General features: G+C 36.0%; 1 protein-coding gene and 1 long non-coding RNA gene across 8 annotated transcripts in view; one reads left to right on the plus strand and one right to left on the minus strand.

Annotated features, from left to right (window-relative positions):
• The window catches only part of LOC144455851 (uncharacterized), a 64,805-nt gene that overhangs the window by 35,686 nt on the left and 10,791 nt on the right, over positions 1 to 18,328 (plus strand). The window lies entirely within an intron of this gene.
• Positions 813 to 18,328, minus strand: part of BIRC6 (baculoviral IAP repeat containing 6) — a 307,740-nt gene continuing 290,224 nt past the window's right edge. For all 7 annotated transcript variants that reach the window (XM_020972336.2, XM_020972335.2, XM_020972334.2 and 4 more), the window contains 3 exons: positions 14,518 to 14,706; positions 4,043 to 4,177; positions 813 to 1,677 (listed from right to left, as the gene is read on the minus strand). In XM_020972336.2, coding sequence (XP_020827995.1) covers positions 1,498 to 1,677; positions 4,043 to 4,177; positions 14,518 to 14,706 — 504 coding nt within the window. In that variant the 3' untranslated portion in view covers positions 813 to 1,497. The remainder of the gene's footprint in view (positions 1,678 to 4,042; positions 4,178 to 14,517; positions 14,707 to 18,328) is intronic.

Consider the following 18,328-nt stretch of genomic DNA (forward strand, 5'->3'; position numbering starts at 1 on the left):
CCTACCTTATTACTCACTTTCAGGTCTGGAGATCTTCCAGCAGACAGTGACTTCAACTGTTCTTTCTGGGAATATGATGGGTTCTTGGCCTTCCATGGAAATGGAGCTTAGACACTTTTAATGTAGAAGGCATGTCCAATAGAGAAGCACAAATCTGTCACTCAAATGGAAAGTCCTAGATTTAGCTGCATAAGAATAATCCCCTTGTTCTACCCAAAGCAACTATGACCTGTTCAGAATGTTGCTTGTTTTGTTTCTCAACACAGATTCACAAATCATATAGGTAGTAACTTTTTGCATCAATTTTTTATAATGATCTACAATTTAGTTTAACCTTAATATTTTTTCTTTATTGTAATAAGACTGCAACTTGGGTCAAGAACCCTTTTATCTTCATGTCTGAAAAAGTGTTCATTTCCCATAATGTGTCTCTCCCCTTAGGGCCTAAATACAGTTCTCCGGTCCTCCACAGAATCTGAAGTTTATACAATGGCATGTAATTTTAGAAACAAGACATATACTAATCCACCTAATATTTTATTTATTTGGCTCTAAGCATTTGCATGAAAATGAATCTATACTCTAGGTACAGAATACACTGTAATAGCACCAGAGGGGCACATCCTCTCTGCTCTCTATATTCTCAATACATACATGTGACTTTAGTAAAAACCAGACAGTCCAGTTAAGAAGAGCCCTTTGTCTTTTAGTCTAGCCCTTTTGGAAGGAGTCAGTTATGATGGATGTTTAAAATTGATCATTACTTTTTACATATTTCACCTCAAAGAATGGATGAAATCCAGAGGCCCAAGTGTTGGCATGAGACAAAATCATGTCCATTTATTTTTCTGCATTTTTAGAATTAGTCAGCATAAAATTAAATATGTTGAATGTAATAAATTCATCCATACAAGTGCAAGGTTCCAGCTATAATGTAGTTCATGGCAGATTTATTATTTTAAAAAATGTACCAGTAAATCATAAAAGAGGGAGCATGTCCATTTAACTTTTATTGAAGTATATAGGTCTTCGGAAATCAAACTTGGGTGCATTAAGGTATGGCCAAACATAGAATCTATCAAATTCAGTGAAAAGTTGTTGACTTTAAATAGTAGCTGTAAGAATGACCAATATATATTCTTTGTTACAACTGCCCTCACTCTACAAGTAAAAAAAAATAATAAACATTCAGTAAACATTCTTTCCTAAGGTAGTTTCCCTTATATAGCAGTGATTTATCCATTTCTTGTATACACAAATTTTTTGAACATACCAATCAGTGGTTCTCACAATTGAAAAATAAAAGCACAAAAAAGTTTACACTCTTGTACAGGTAAATAAAAGATCATCTTGAATTAAACTGTATATCCTTAAGGGCATAGTATAGTTTCAGTTCCATTACCTATGACATAATTATTAGCTTCTTACATACAAATATTGACATATTTGGCTTGTGCTTCAAAGCCTTTGTGTCTATAAAGCCCATGTCATTGCAGCTCATAAGTGGAAGTCACTGTGGAACTCTTTACTGCTGCTGGGGGTGACCTGGTCATGCAATGCAGTCTCCTCGGAGCCCGCTGCAGCACTGCACATTGCTGAGGAGTCCTCAGCCTCTGGGTCCAAGCCATCTGGACAGGGGAGTTTTAGGAGCTCTTCTCGAAGTTGTGCAGTATGGCGCTAAACACAGGGGCAAAGAAGAGAGTTTTTAGTATTGCAAATCACGTGGCAAGAAAAGAAACATTTATATATATGGAAGGAACAAGCACTTATTAAGTACCTACTATATGCCAGGCACTGCGCTGTGCTAAATGTTTTACAAATATTATCTCATTTAATCCTCACAACAACCCTGTGAGATAGGTGCTATTATTACATTTTCTGGGGGCTGGGGGCAGGGGGACAGGACTGAGGCAGGTGGCAATTAAGTGACTTGTTCAAGGTCACACAGTAAGTATCTGAGTTTGTTTTTGGATTCAGGTCTGACACCACTCCTAGTGCTTTATCCACTGTACCACCCAGCTGCCTACACAAAATACATTATGCTGATCTAGAAATCCAGTTATTATATAATTGATTAACCATTAGGAATAATACATTTCTGAGACCAATAGAATTAAATCAAGAAGGAAATGTTTAAATAAAATGAGTGGGTTATGAAATGTACTATTTGGTGGATGAAGAAACTTCTGTTCTACACAGATAATTCTCTATGCTGATTAAGGTCGTAGTCTGGTCTTAAAAAAAACTTTTCTAGATTTCCTGGTTTGAAGGTGGGTTAGGTTGAGAGCTAAAGGCCTTTCTTTTTGTTGTTCTTGTTTCATTTCAGTTGTGTCTGATTCTTTGTGACTCCATTTTGGGGTCTTCTTGGCAAAAATACTGGAGTGGTTTGCCGTTTCCTTCTCTAGCTCATTTTACAGATGAGAAAACTGAGGCAAACAGGGTTAAGTGATTTGTCCAGAGTTATACAACTTAGTAAGTTTCTGAGACTAGATTTGAACTCAGGTCTTCCTGACTCCAGGCCTAGTACTCTACCCACTATGCAACCTAGCAGAGGTCTTTCCTAGGGAAATGGATTAAGGATGGTTACCAAAACTGTTTATGGATCATTGTCTCCCCTACCCCCAGAACTGATTGGACTATAGACCCTTCTTAGGAAAGTCTCCCTTTTCCCTATCACCAGAGCTAAGGGAGGAGGGGGTCCTTTGTTTATTCGAAGAAAACATTTGAGCTGGGTGGTCATCAAAGGAACTAAGTAGTAGTGACTGTTGTTTTAGAATATTTCTTATTCAAGATTTCTATAAATGTCTATTTCAAGAAGATTTGAAGTAATATGTCTGAGAGCATGGAGGAACCATATAATAGTATGGACCTCTCTCTCTCTTTCTCAGAAATAGTATAATATAATGATGAAATGAATAAATTATTTGTCAGATCTGCGCCTAAAATAGAGAGTATTATTATTTTTTTCTTCAATGGGGCAGGAGAGTGACTTGGGTAAAACAATGTTTTCAATAAGTTCAACTTTGTTATATTTCCTGACTGTTATACGGAGTGTTTAGTTAAGCATTTTATGTTTCAGTTTCCTCATTGTTAAAAGAAACATAATGATATTTGTGTTATGTAATTTATGGAGCAGTTGTACTGATCCAATGAGATAATGTATGCACTTTGAAATCTAAAAAGGGCTATAAAAATATTAGGGAGAGATTGGAAGCAAGGAGACTAGAACAATAATAGCCCAGGTATGATGTGATGAGTGACTGGTTTAAAGTGATGGCAGTGGAAATACAAAAGAAAGGATGAGTACAAGAAACATTACTGTTAACGGGAAAACAAGAGATGCATTTTAAGAATGTCTCAAATTCTGAAGAAATTTGAGGAAGACAAGGATTGGTGATTAATGAGATTAATGCTGACTTTTCAGAGTGAAGTGGTATGAGTAGAATTGTGGGGACAAAGCAACATTAAAAATAATGTACGCTGCAGGGAGTAAAGAAGAGAATAGGTGGGCCTTAGAAGCAGCAGGTATAGACCACCCTTTCTAGAATTTTGGCAACTACAGTTTGCAACATTCTCATTTGGAAATGAGAAGAGAAAGAGAGTGACAGCTCCAAGGGAGTGCCAGGGGTAAAAGGAACTTTTATTTTCAGAAGAGGGGAGTCCTCAGAATGTTTATAAGTATAATGGATAGTGCTAAGACACAGTAATATAGTTAGTAATGCTAACAGTAATATGGTTAGGGACTAAGTGTTTTTGACTTAATAGAAATTCTGTCCACAGAGTCCCAGTCTGTAGTTTGAAAAAACCCCACCTGAAACTAATTTAATGACAAAACTGTTGACCCTCTTCTGCAGAGGATTTAACTGGTAGGTAGTAGAGACCACTTAATTTCAATTTTTTTTCCCCACTTGTTTCCTTTTCATTTTGGAGTCAAGGATAGTACCAGTTAAGATGCATCAATTTTGCTAAAATTGCTAAAACAGTCTGATATTGCCTACAGGATTCCCATTATGAAGAAAAAAAAAAGGCTTGTTCAATTTACCTTCAAAGCTGCTGCATGGTGAGACATGGTCCTGCCTACCCGTTTATCGCTGCTATACTGTTGTATATCTGCAATCCACTCCTCACATTGAGCCATGATCTCAACTCTTTTCAAGTAAAAATGTTTGTGTATAACCTGTAAGAAAATAGGCAATGTAAGAATATCTATGTAACACATTTAGGTACCTGTATATGATACAAGTGATTTTCACAGGTCAATGCAATTAAGGATAAAATCAAAAGAATACCTTATCAGCTGTATTCTATCCTACTTAAAGCAAAGGCTGACACAATGCAGGTGGTTTTGTAAATTCGGGGTGGGGGGGGGTGTCAGAATGGGTAGGAGAACAAATATAAACAAAAAGACCTGGGTCGGATTGATACCAGGGTGTTTACAGAGTTCCAAAATTCAAAAAGCTAAAATGATTAGGGAAATTAGCAGAGGCAGAGATTTAGGTCAAATAGTTCATAAAATATAAGAAAGCAAGATTGCCAGAAGATTTTTTTTTTGGTGGGTGAGGGGGCAGAAAGGAGATGCTTTTTTTCTGGTTCAAACTTTCCTTAAAACCTTTAAACTTTTAAGGTAGTTCCTGGCATTCCTCCTACCCCTATGGCGTTAGGGTCTTCCATATTCTCCTCATGACTTGCCACGGCTGGCAGGTTGGGATCATCTAACTTCTTCAGTTATTGCACTTAAACATGATTTTAACTTAATTCAGACCCTACTGTAGGACTAAGTCCTCCAGATCAGTGGACCTAGCCATTTGATCTACTGCTGAACCCTGGGTAACTCTGAGCCATTACTTTGGGGGATGGGGGAAGACAGCTTCTTTACTCCAGGTCTTAGAGGTCATTCTCCCCTTGGGGGATGGGATACACAAATATCCATTTATTCCCAGTAATGCAGGCCCTTTACTTGCCCTGGTGGCTGAACTGCATGGTGGTCACGTGGTGTTGGTGGTGGCAGCAGGAGAGCTGAGCTGCCCTGCTTCCTTTACTTCAACCAAGTTGGTGAAGTAAAATCTTCATTTAGCTAGTTCTTCCGTTTTTAGTGGTTGTTTTTTTTTAAATAAAAATAGGTATTATATTTTGTTGATGTTTTCTGTACCTTTTGGCATAATCATGTGATTTGTGGTTATCTGTTATAGTTTCCCTTATTATTAAACCAATCCCACATTTTTTGGTGAATATCTAATCTGATCATAGTGTATAATCTTTTAAATATATTACTGTAGTCTCTGTGATATTTTTTTAAATTAATTTTGTTTTGTTTTTTACATTATTTTAGTTTTCCACAGTATCCATCCCCCAACAGCCAATTCATATAAAAAATATTTTTAAAGGCCCCCTCCAAAAAAAGCACAATTAATTCATACAGTGAAAAATCTGAAATGTCCAATAACTCATCTTCACAAAGGGGTAGGTTGGGGGTGTCTCCTCATCTCTTAATTTGTGTCCTGCCTGATTTACATATTTTTCTTATATTTACTTTTAATTTTTTTTTTGGTGTGCTCTTGTTCTTTCCATTTACACTGCTGTAGTTACTGTGTGCACTGTTTTCTTGACTCTGCTAGCTTCACTCTGCTTTAGTTCATTTAGATCTTTCCATGTTTCTCTGTATTCATCACACAGTAATAATTTCCTACAGTGTAGTAATATTCCATTACATTCATGTTCTGCAATTTGTTTAGCCATTCCCCAATCACTCAATTCCCCAATATTTTGTTTCCAATTCTTTGCTATCACAAAAAAGTGCTGCTATAAATACTTGGATATACATGGAGACCTTCCCCTTATCAATGGCTTTCTTGGTATGTAAGTCCAATAACAGAATCTCTGGGTCAAAGGGAATGGATATTTTAGTTATTTGCACAGTTCCGTGAAAACCTACATCTTCTAGAAAATAACATTTAAAAAAGATGTCACATTCAACATAGGGGATTAGAATGTTAAAGAAGGCACTCAAAAGATAACTGGAATAACAGGCAAATTTAATCTTGGGAGTACAAAATGAAGCAGGGCAGAGACTAACAGAGTTTTGTCAAGATAACTTGCTGGTCACAGCAAATACTTTTTCAACAACCCAAAAGATGACTTTACACATGGACATCACCAGATGGTAAAAATTGAAATCAGACTGATTATATACTTTGCAGCCAAAGGTCAAGAAGCTCCACACAGTCTGTACAAGACCAGGAGCTAACTGTGGTTCAAGATCATGAGCTTCTAACTGCAAAATTCAGACTTAAATTGAAGAAAGTAGTGAAAACCATCAGACTGTATAGGGATAACTAAATAACATCTCTTATGAATATGAAGTGGAAGTGATGAATAGATTTAAGGAATTATATTTGGTAGATGGCTCAGAGTTTCACTGAGCTAAGCAATTCCCTCTGCAGTGAGGGCAGTGATCCAGGAAGGATATGTGACATTAATATTAAAAGTCATACTATAAAAAAATTAAAAGAATCAGAACATGTACCTCTTACAAACAAGAGATAGAGGTAATTGCAAAAGATAAAAGAGATAATTTTGATTACATGAAACTGAAAAGGTTCTGCACAGACAAAATTAATGCATCTAGGATAAGAAGGAAAGCAGTTGAATGAGAAAAAAATCTTTGTAAATTTATCTGATTAGGCTTTGGTATTCAAGATATATAATTATATATATATATATATATATATATATATATATATATGTTATATATGTATATATGTAATCTCAATAGTCTCAGATGTGCAGATGATACCACTCTGATAGCAGAAAGTGAATAAGAATTAAGAAACCTCAGTGAAGGTAAAAGAGGGGAGTGCAAAAGCTGGCTTGAAGCTTAACATAAAAAAAACTAAGATCATAGCAACTGGTTCAATCATTTCCTGGCAAATAAAGGGAGAAGAAATGGAAGTGTTGTCAGATTTTACATTCTTGGGCTCAAAGATCACTGCAGAAGGCAACTGCAGCCATGAAATTAAAAGATGCTTGCTCCTAGGAAGGAAAGATATGGCAAATCTGGAAAGCATACTAAAAAGCAGAAACATCACCTTGCTGACTCAAAGCTATGTTTTTTTTTTCAGTAGTAATGCATGGCTGTAAGAGGTAGACTATAAAGGAAAGCTGAGTGCCCCAGAATCAATGCTTTCGAATTGTGGTGCTGGAGAAGTGTGCTGGACAGCAAGGAGATCAATACAGTCAATACTTAAAGAAATTCATTCAGAGTACTCACTGAAAAGACAAACACTGAATCTGAAGGTCAGATACTTTGGCCACATAATGACAAGACAGGACTCACTGGAAAAGATACTAATGTTGGAAAAAGGCAAAAGGAGAAGGAGACAGCAGAAGACGAGCTAGATATAAAGGGTCATGGAAACAACAAACATGAGCTTGGATAGACTTCAGCAGATAGTGGAGGATAGAAGGGCCTGGTGTGGTATGGTCCATGGAGTCATGAAGAGGCAGACACTACTGAATGAACGAGCAACAAATCCATCTGGAATATATTGTAAAATATGGTGTAAGGTTTTGGACTCAGAGTAGCTAGGTGGTACAGTAGACAGAAACTGGACCTGAAGTCTGGATGATCAATATTCAGATCTGGTCTCAGACACTTAGTGTGACAGTGGAAAAGTCACTTAACTTTGGTCTGCTTCTGTATCCTCAAAAGTAAAATGGGGATCATAACAGCATCTACATCCTGGAGTTGCTGTGAAGATCAAATGAGCTAATATTTATAAAAGTGCTTAGCACAGTACCTAGCACATAGTAGGCACTATATAAATGTTAGCAATGACCATATTATTATCATTTCTGCCAGACTGCTTTCCAGTTTTACTGGAATTAAAAAAACAAAACTATATAGAGAGTTTTTTTCCCCCTCCCTAGGTAACTTGTTTTCTGCTTTATCAAAAACTGGATTATTGAGTTCTGCTTCTCATTCTCTCCTTGTCTAGTCTGTTCCATTGATGACCAAGGCCCTATAATGTAGTTTGAGGTCTGGAAGTGCTATTCCTCCTTTGTTCCTACCTCTTTTCATTATTTCTCTTGATATTTTGGTCTTTTGTTTTTCCAAATGAATTTTCTTATTTTTTTTTATCAAATTCTGTAAAGCATCACGTAAATAATTTGATTGGTACAGAATTAACAGTGTAAATTAAGTTGGTAGGATTATCTTTTATAACATTTTATTTAATATTTCTGTATCAATATTAGATATATAGTTTTATAAAACCATGGAGGGAAGGAGAACTGAATACACATGTATACACATAAAGAGTTTAGTATAGAAAAACCAAAAGTTCACCCATGCAAACTTACAAGAATAGGACGAGGTGGAAGAATTTTTACATCTATGGTTCTCCACTCCTCCTCTTTATTTCTCCCTGGTTTAGGGTATTTAGATTATATCTGCATCACAGAGTTTGACAGAATCCCTTCTTTTCCAAATTTTGTAAATTTGTTTCCCCAAATTTTTATATAATATTGGAATTTATTGTTTTTTGAATCTTTGCTACAATGTAAAACTTCTGGTTTTTCTTTGGGAGTTCATTTATGGCTGAAGCTATTTCTTTTGATAATCTGAGTATATTTTTTAAAGTATTCAACCATTTCATCTAAACTTTCCTTTTTTGTTGGTTTATATTTGGGCAGAATAATTTCTGATAATTTCCTTCATTTAATCTTCATGTGAAGTTGTTTTTGTTACTGGCAATTTAGTTTTCCTTTCTCTTATTTAAAGTTAGGTTAGCTGTTTAATTTACTAGTTTTTTTTTAAAGTTTCTAGTTTTACTTATCAATTTGATGTTGCTTGTTCCATTTAATCTCTTTGACTTTCAAAATAATCTGTTTGGTGTTTAGTCTGTGGTTTGTAGTTTGATTTGTAAGTTTTTATAATTTGTTTACAAGCTTATTAGCTCATTTGTCTGTTATTTCTCTCTTGGTAATGAAGTGTTAGTGATATCAATTTTCCTTTAACTTCTTTAGCCACTTCACCAAAATTCTGGTATACTGTCTTATTTATATTCATTTTCTATGATGAAATTATCTATTATTTTTATTTGTTCTCTGAGCTACCTATTCTTCAGGATTATTTAGTCTCTAATTTTCAATACTTTTTAAAAAGGCTCTTTGCTGAACACAATTTTTATTGTGTTGCGGTCAGAAAGGGATGTGTTTAATATTCCTGCTTTTATCAATTTTTGAACTTTTAAGTCCAAAACTTATATTTTGTAAAGGTACCACAAACATTTAAGAAGTATCTCCTCTCTATCCTGCACTATAATTCAGTAATTGCCAGATCTGTCATGTCTAACTTTTCTAAAATTTTAATTAGTTCTTTAAATCTCTTTCTTATCTTTTTGTTAGATTTGTCTAAATCTGAAAGGGGCACAATGAGGTCCCTAACTAGTCAAGTTTTACTGCCTATATCTCCCTAAAAATTAATTTTCCCTTTAAGTATACAACTGCTATGCCATCTGGTACATATATACCTATGTATTAAGTACTGATACTGTCTACGGCACATTTAGTCATACTGTAGTTTACCTACTCATATCTTTTAATCATGTTGAACTTTAGTGTTGTCTTCTCTGAAATCATGATTGCTATCCCTGTTTTTTTAATTCATCTGAAGCAAAATAAATATGCTGTTGTATTCTGCTTTCTAATCCATTCTGCATTTTTTTATTTTACTCATGGTTATAACTGTTAGTTGAATATTTTCCTTCATTTCATCCTCTTATATTAATTACTCTCTTTACTCCCATTTCCTTTCTTTACAAAAAAGGCAACAAAAGAGTAACATTGTGCTCAAGAAAATGAAGTAATGTGATTCTCCTGTACTGTTCTTCTTCCCCTCACCTTGGCCCAGATAAAAGGTTTTTATCTTTTCTTTCATGTTACTTATTCTTTCTCCTCACAACTTATCATCCAAGCTGGAGTTTGTTTTGCATATGACTAGTTCCTCCCTTATTCTTTCCTTTCTTTTAAACCTCTCCTTCCCCATCCCTGTTCCTTGTTTCTCTGTTGAGTTTAATGTTTTCCTACACCAAACTCTATGTACTTGTCCTTGTATGTCTGTTTTCAATTTTCTTTCCTTCCATAGCTATAAACCACTTTTCTCAAGTACTCTGATTATGCGAAAAATATTAAGTTTTACTCTCTTTCTTCCCTACTATATTCCATTTTCATTCACTTAACATAATCAAAATAGAACAAAACTACCTCCAGATCTGTCTTATTTAAATTCTCCTGTGACTTTTGAAGACATTAGGATTTTAAGGTGATAATCCTTGTCTCTTCTCTCTCAATTAGTAAGTAAATATTTTCTCATGGCATATTCCCTTCTAATTGCACCAATGTATTTCCCTTTGTGAGTTTCTTTTCACTCCTAAGTTTGCATTTCAAAGACTCTATTCAGTTCTGTTCTTTTCATTGGGAATACGTGGAAGTCCTCTATTTCTTTATAAAGATCCACTTTTTCAGGGACAGCTAGATGGCACAGTGGACAGACCACTGGCCCTGGAGTCAGGAGGACCTGAGTTCAAATCCGGCCTCAGACACATAACACTCACTAGCTGTGTGACTCTGGGAAAGCCACTTAACTCCCTCATCCTGTGCCCCCCCCAAAAAGTATGCTTATACTCAGTTTTACAGGGTAAGTGATTCTTAGTTGTAAGGTTTTATTTTTTGCCTTTTGAAACACTAAGGTTTCAGGAGGTAACCAAGAAATAATTCTATTTTCACTTTGCCCTCTGAATCTAATAGGTCTAGGGAGCTTTCAATCATGAATTCTTGGAATATGGTATCCAGGCTTTTTTTTCAGTTGTGCTTTTCAGGTAGTCAGATGATTTTAAGATCACTTCTTCCTGACCTCTTTTCTAGGTCAACTGTTTTTGAAAGAAGGAAGCTTATATTTTGTTTTGTGTTTTTTTTTTCAATTCTTTAATTTTGATACAGTATTTTTTTTTCATGATTTTGTCTCAATGATTTGTTTCATTAATTTCAGTTTTCAGGGAGCCACTTACTTGGGTTATGATTTTGCACATTTCCTGTTTTAAGGTGTTTATTTTCCTATTCTTGCCATAGAGTGCTCATTTCATCTAAAATATCCTTTTAAAATTTCTTATTCCATATCTTAAGTAATTCCAGTAGACTTTATTGCCAAGCTATACATGAATCTGAGGTTGTATCCATAGTGGCTGTGGAGTTATTTACTCTATTCTATCCTGGACATCCCTAGACCTAAAAGCTTTCTTTATCATTGGTACTTGCAGTTAATTCATACATCAGGGCCAAGTTCTAACTAGGTGCTGGACATTTGGATGGGATCGTAGTCCTTTGTTTGGTCCCAATCTGTATCGTCTCAAGTTTTGCCACTGTTTCTTCCTTCTGCTGCTATCTGCTGTGAACAAAGTGTTTGGAGGACCCAAGCTTACTTGTATATTCAGTATGGAACACTAAGCTCTTTGAGGTCATGAGAAGGGTTCATGCTACCTTGCTGCAAGCTTTCAAGGCCTCTAGGGTGTAAAGACTAATCGCTGCTCTCTAGGAAGGAGCACTGTTGGCTTCTGTCCCCATTCTGAGAGAACCTCCTTACGTTGGGGTTTCCTAGCTTCATTTGAGTAATGAGCCATATTGCAGAGAGTTAAGGAATGAGTATGAGGTAAGGAACTGGAAGCAACTAGTAGACTTCACTGAGAAAGGGAAAAGAGACAGATATGGCTATGTCACTTTCCTACTCTATAGATTCTGGTAGCTCCTTACTGCTTCAAGAATCAAATAGAAATTCCTTTGTATAGCTTTCAAAGCTCTTCATAAGCTTGCCCCAATCCATTTTTCTAGCCTCACTGAACATTACTGCCTCTTTTACATTCTGCAATCTAGCTAAACTGGTTTTTCTATCTGTTCCTCATGCACTGTACTACATTGTCCATCTTCATGTCTTTGAACTGCTTTCCCTCTTAACACTTCTTCCTCCTCTCCTCCTCATAAAACTTGCTTTAATACATATCTCAAATAGCAATTTAAGGGCCCCATGGTGGCTATTTCAATAATTTTTCTTCTCCTTAAACTCTCTATACCAGAGGTGTCAAATAGCAGGCCACTCCAGAGTGTGACCTGAACCAGATTAAAATGTAATTGGGAAATATTTTTAAAAATATTAATCAAGGAACATTTATTACGTACCCACAATGTATCAGGCACTGTGCTAAGTGCCCGTTATAAAAATTAAAGTACAATAAAACATAGATAATGTTAACATGTGGTTTTCTAAATCAGTATGTGGTTGACAGGAATCTTTATGTATGGTTTAGTGGCCCCCATTTCTATTTGAATCTGATACCACTGCATTAAACTATCATTATCTCATATCTTTGAGTATACTTTGCCTCCTTGTCTGAGAAAATTGAGGCCATTTCTTTCGAATTCCCTAAGTCTTACTTACTCCACTTCTCAAAAATGGTTTCTATCTTCACCTGTCATCTTTTTTCTAAACTCTGAGGAAGTGACTCTTCTTTTATTGAGGCCAATTCTGTCTCCTGAGCTTGACTCAATCATTCCCCCTTCGTCTCAACTTAATTGCCTTTCTGATGGCTCTCTCCTTCCTACCTGTAGATGTGCTCAGATTTCAATCCTCAAAACCTTTCAATTGTGCCATCCTCTCAAATGACTATTTTATATGTCTGTTCCCTTTTACTGCCAAGCTCACAGAAAGAGTATCCATGCTCACTGCCTATACAACCACAGCACCATTCGCTTCTACCCTTAGTTGCCAAGACTTACCAATTCTATGTTTACAATGTCTTTCATATCTGTCCCCTTGTTTTCACCAGACGACTACCAGCTCAGTTTAAGCCCTCATAACCTCTTGCCTGGACTACAAAACAGTCTCCTAAATGGTCTCTCAGCCTTGAGTCTTTCCTCTCTCCAATCCATCCTCTACCCAGCTGCTAAAGTAATAGTCCTAGCCAGTTCTGATGATGTTTATTTCCCTCTTCAATAAAATCGTCCTTCACAAATGGGCTCCAAACTATATTTCAAACCTTATTATATATCATTCACCTTCCCACACTCTATAGGACAGCCAAACTTGGTGCCTTTGCACTGGACCCCCATTTGCAGAATGTCCTTTACCTCAGCCTCTCAGAAGGTTTTCCTCTAAAGCTTAAATCTCAAGTGCCATATCCTACATGAAGTTTTCCCTGAGCCTGAAGCTGTTAGTGTCTCCCGATTAAAGTTCCTATATATTTCTATGTATGTATGTATGTATGTATGTATGTATGTATGGGGTATGTGTGATATATGTAGATGGACAGAATTAGACAGATAGAATGTTTAATTTCTGTCTTTATATTCCTGGTGCCCAGAACAGAGTAAGTGCTTAATAAGTGCTTGTTGACTGACTCATAAGCTTCTGACCTCATAAATATACTGAAACTACTCTTTCCAAGGTTTCTAATGAGCTCTTAAGGACTAAGTTCAATAGCCTTCCCTTAGACTTTATTCTATTTTATCTCTGCATCTTTGCACACCTTTACTGAGCTGTATGTCCCTCTGAAAATTTCCCTCCATGAAACCTCCTTCCATCTCAGTTTGTACAGATAACAATAACACCTATTTCACAGTGGTGTTGTGACAAGATAATATTTATAAACTGCTTTGCAAATACTAAAATAAATGCTAGCCATGGTGATGATGATGGAACTTTTAGTATAAATGCTAGCTGATACTCTTTTATTCCTTGAAATCTGTGACAATTCCCTCTCTTCTAATTATCTAACCCGGCTGCTCCTTTACATCTCCTTTGTTGATCTGTCATCCACTGCTTCTCCTTTAAGTATGAGTCCCGTCCCAGGCCCCTCTTCTTTTTCTATAATTCTTTCACACTTTGATCTCATCAATGGCTTCAATGACCTTCTCTAAACACATTACCAAATTTATATATCCAGACCTAATTTTTCTCCTGAACTCTAATCACCAGCTGCCTGCCCAACATTGCCAAAATGTTCCACTGGCATCTCTAATTTCTTTTAAACCTGCCCAGGCTCAAAATTTGCCTATGTCTGTAAAGAGTATTAACTTTGTCCTCCAGTCATCTAGGTTTATTATCTATGCTCCAACTCACATGTTGCTGAAAACTACTGGAGAAATTCTAGCAAGCCAACTGGATTCACTATAAAGTTACCTTATCTAACCTCAACTGGGCTTTCATTGTTGTACAATTCTTTTATTTTTTCCTAACTTATTATCACTCTCCAAAATAACTGTTCTAAATATTCTCCTCCAACCTCTTATACAATCCCTTCTCTTCTCCTCCCTCTCAAGAGAGAACCTAGTTGCCTATCTTACTGAACAATCACAAACACTGTAAATTCCACATAATATAGGCAATTAATAAGTACTGGAAACGAATCTATCTTCTATGAGCATCACTATAAGAGATAAAGGAATTCCTCTAAGATGCACAGAACCTACCTCTTTAAAACATGGTGAAGGATTTCTGATTTGTTCTAACATTGCCCATTTAACTGCTGCTTGTCGTATATTTCCATCATATTCGCGGGAACTCTGTGTGCCACTGGGAGTACCTCGAGAGCGTTCATATCCTGGTTCATTAAAATATGGCTCAGCAACTAATATAAGGGACTGGACAGATACCAAGACCTGTGGGAAAAGCAAATAATACCAAGTAAATACACAAATATATTGTTTTTATAGATTCAACCTCTTCAGTTTGATTGAAGAGTGTTCAAGCTACTAAAAAAAATCTCCTATATTGCAATGTTGGTAGCATTATAGTATACTCTTCAAAATATCTTTGAATATATACTAAGCTTTCTTTATGTTATCTAAAAATGTAAATTTAAAATTTCTCATATGTAAAATACAGTGAAAATGATACTCACAATGACCAGAATAAAGTGCCTTCTAAGCCATTAAAATGCAATTATATTAGGTATAGTATAGTTTTGGTGCTTTACATTTCATAGTATTCCAGTTTTTTAAAAATGTGTTAAATTTAACTAAAATTGGTCTTGATAAAAATGTCGAACATAACAGGGCCAGAGAGAGATTCCTTCTGATACACTAATGACCTCCCTCTAAGCTGAAACTGAACCAAAGGTCTGGTGGTTCAGTCTGGAATCCAAATAAAAGAATATGAAGGATCTTATATATTAAAATATTATAAAATACACTGAAAGATAAAAACAAAGTCCATTTAAAAGGTACTTTACTCATCCAACTAAAGGAATGGCAATGAGACAAATTTATGAAATGTTCTTTTCCTCAAACACCTAGGTCTATTAATATGTGTGAACAATAAACCATTACCCCCGTTCTCCTTCCTTTTCTAGTAATTTCATCTTTTTTGATTATATCTTTTAAGTCATTTATTGTCTGTAATTCAAAATTTATTTATCAGCTATAAAGACCACCATACATTTTTCCTTTCTCCTGTGGATCATGTAAAGTTTTAATTCTTTAGAGACAGATATTCCAGGATTTATAGTCATATATCTACACAAATGAGATTTATTTTGTGGGACAAAGTTTATCTCTCCCCCCTCCCTCCATCCTAGGCTCTTTTATCATCACCATGGAAAATTGGGAACTAGTTATTTAACAACACTGGGGTTGGGGAAAAAAGCCATTAATATACTTTAGTGTTACATTAGGTCCTTTTGGGAATATAGTAGTAGTGATTTAATTTTTGACATTATCAGTCTGAATAGTAATGGACAATGCTATAATGAGGTTTTATTTCATGTATCTTTAATGTTAAGTCAGCTAGCAAAGCACATAACATCACAGGATCATAGATGTGTTGGAAAGGACCTCAGCAAGTCATCTAGTCCAACCCTCTGGTTTTATAGATAGAAGAACTGCAGACCTAGGAAGCTAAGTGATCTGCCCAATCTCAGCGTTAGCATCAGAAATGGTATCGGAAACTAGGCCCTCATATTCAAGGGCCAGTGTTCTCACCACTGCATGTAATCCACATACAATTTGTAGGGAAAAGGAAATTTAACTAGATTTGATTTTCTGGCTGGAGGGAAGAGTACTAGACATATTCAGCTTGGGTTTGGATTCTGGCTTTGCTATTTACTAGCTAGCTATGTGATATTGGGCAAATCATTTGACCTGTTTTGCACCTTAACCAGTAATGCTTTAAAAGTTTTGTGAGAATCATATGATATATGAAATGTTTTGTAACCATAAAATATTATGTAAATATTATATTAAAAAATAAAATTAACCTGGAAAGGTGGTGATTGTTATAAATGCTGATTAAAAATGGTCATTTTTTTCAGAAATAACATTTAATTACATTCATCAATAAATTATCCATAAGTATGGAAACAAGTAATGAACTCTGATGAACAGAAAAGATTAAACTTTTAAATAAAATTATACTGTGACTGAAGCATTTTAGGTGACCTAGGCATTTAGATGAAATCTTTAAGCTACAAACCACTTAGTACTCAATTTTTCTGAAGCAATTTACTTAGTCCTGCAGCTGTTTTCCTGTTAATTGCTACAGTGTCTATTTTTCCTCCCCAGGGTGCTTACATTTTCTAACAATGCTCACTTGCAGTTTTCAAAATGAAATTTGAATAAAACAGCAATAAGCAGAGCAACCAAAACTTCATTTTGCCTTGTGATTTTTTTCTATGAAATAAAGCTTAAGCAGGAAAAGTATTTCCCAACTCCTCTGAATATTTTCCAAACATAATTAGAAATATTCACTAAAAAGAAAATGGCTTTGATAAACTTTCAGTTATATTATTTTTCAGATTTTCTACTATAATGATTATATTTGCAACATTCTACCTTTTCAAGCTTCAAAAACTAGTTTCATATTCTTGTTGAAGATTTAAGGATGAATCACTTTCTGGTACTCATAAAAGGTAAATTTAGAAATAAGACTAAACCTCCTTGTCTCCAAGGCCTGCACATTTCAAATAAAAGATGTCATTTACTACAAATTTAAAAATTACAAAATAGAAATAAAAGGCTGAATTCATTGTTTGAAAATTAATAAAACTAGTTAAAATTTCAGAAATAACTGAAGCCAAAAAAGTTTAATAACTATATGGTCAATAATTTACCACTACTGCAATAAGCAGCTATTTATTTTCTATTTAATTATTTTTAAGCAAAAATTAACTTTTAATTCTTGGAAGATGTCAACAAGTCAAGTGATAAAGCATTTATTAAGTGCCTACTATGTGCCAGGCACTCTGCTGTGTGCTGAGGATACAAAGAAAGGCAAAGAAAGGGGGTAGAGCCAAGATGGCAGAGAAAAAGCAGTGACTTGCTTGAGCTCTCCTCCAAACCCCTCCAAATACCTATAAAAAATGGCTCTAAACAAATTCTAAAGCAGCAGAACTCACAAAAAGACAGAGTGAAACAAATTTACAAGACAGCCTGGATGGCTGATCAAAAGGTATATCACCACGAGGCAGGGAGAGGAGTGCAGTTTGGGCATGGGTGCTCACACAAGGCAGGCCTCAGCTAACCTGGAGCAGGCCTCAGGAGACTGAATCACAGACAGCTGTGGAGGTTTCCAGACTTCTCAACCCACGAACACCAAAGACAACTTAGAAGGTCAGTGGGAAAAGTCTGTGTCTGTGGTGAGAGAGAGAAGCGTGGTTTCAGCCCCAGTCCTCGAGTTTGTCCCTGGAGTGGTGGCTGCTTCCTAAGCTTCTGGCCCACAGATTGAGGGGGAATCAACTGGCTGATCTGAGGGGGATTGCAGGGATCTCTCTGCTGGTCCAAGATTATTGCCTTGCCCGTGCTTGGATCTGGGTCACAGTTCTGGGGCAAGGAGGAGAGCCGGCGTGGTGGAACTTGTAATGGAGGTGTAGAGAAAATCCTTTCCACAGTTCCAAGACAGAAAAGAGTGCTTGTGGTCACTCACAGAGCAGAGCACAGGACAGGAAAGGAGTAAACACCTCGACCTTGATCATAGCACCTTGGAAGAACTGAAAATTTACAGGTGCCTAGAAGTATGTCTGAAAGCAGCTGCACAACACTCCCTAAGCTTAGGACAGTACATTCTCCACACTGGAAGCAGGCCCCTACCTTAACAAAGAGTTTATAACTCAAGTAATTGGCTGAGAACATGAGCAAGCAGCACAAAAAGAGTCAGACCACTGAATCTTATTTTGGTGACAAAGATCAAAACATAGAACCAGAAGAAGACAACAAAGTCAAAGCTCCCATTTCAAGGCCTCCAAGAAAAAAATTCCCAGGCCATGGAAAAGCTCAAAAAGGATTCTGC

Source organism: Phascolarctos cinereus, unplaced genomic scaffold (assembly GCF_003287225.1).
Source record: "Phascolarctos cinereus isolate Bilbo 61053 unplaced genomic scaffold, phaCin_HiC Scaffold_2;HRSCAF=192, whole genome shotgun sequence".
In the NCBI taxonomy this organism is placed as follows: Eukaryota; Metazoa; Chordata; class Mammalia; order Diprotodontia; family Phascolarctidae; genus Phascolarctos; species Phascolarctos cinereus.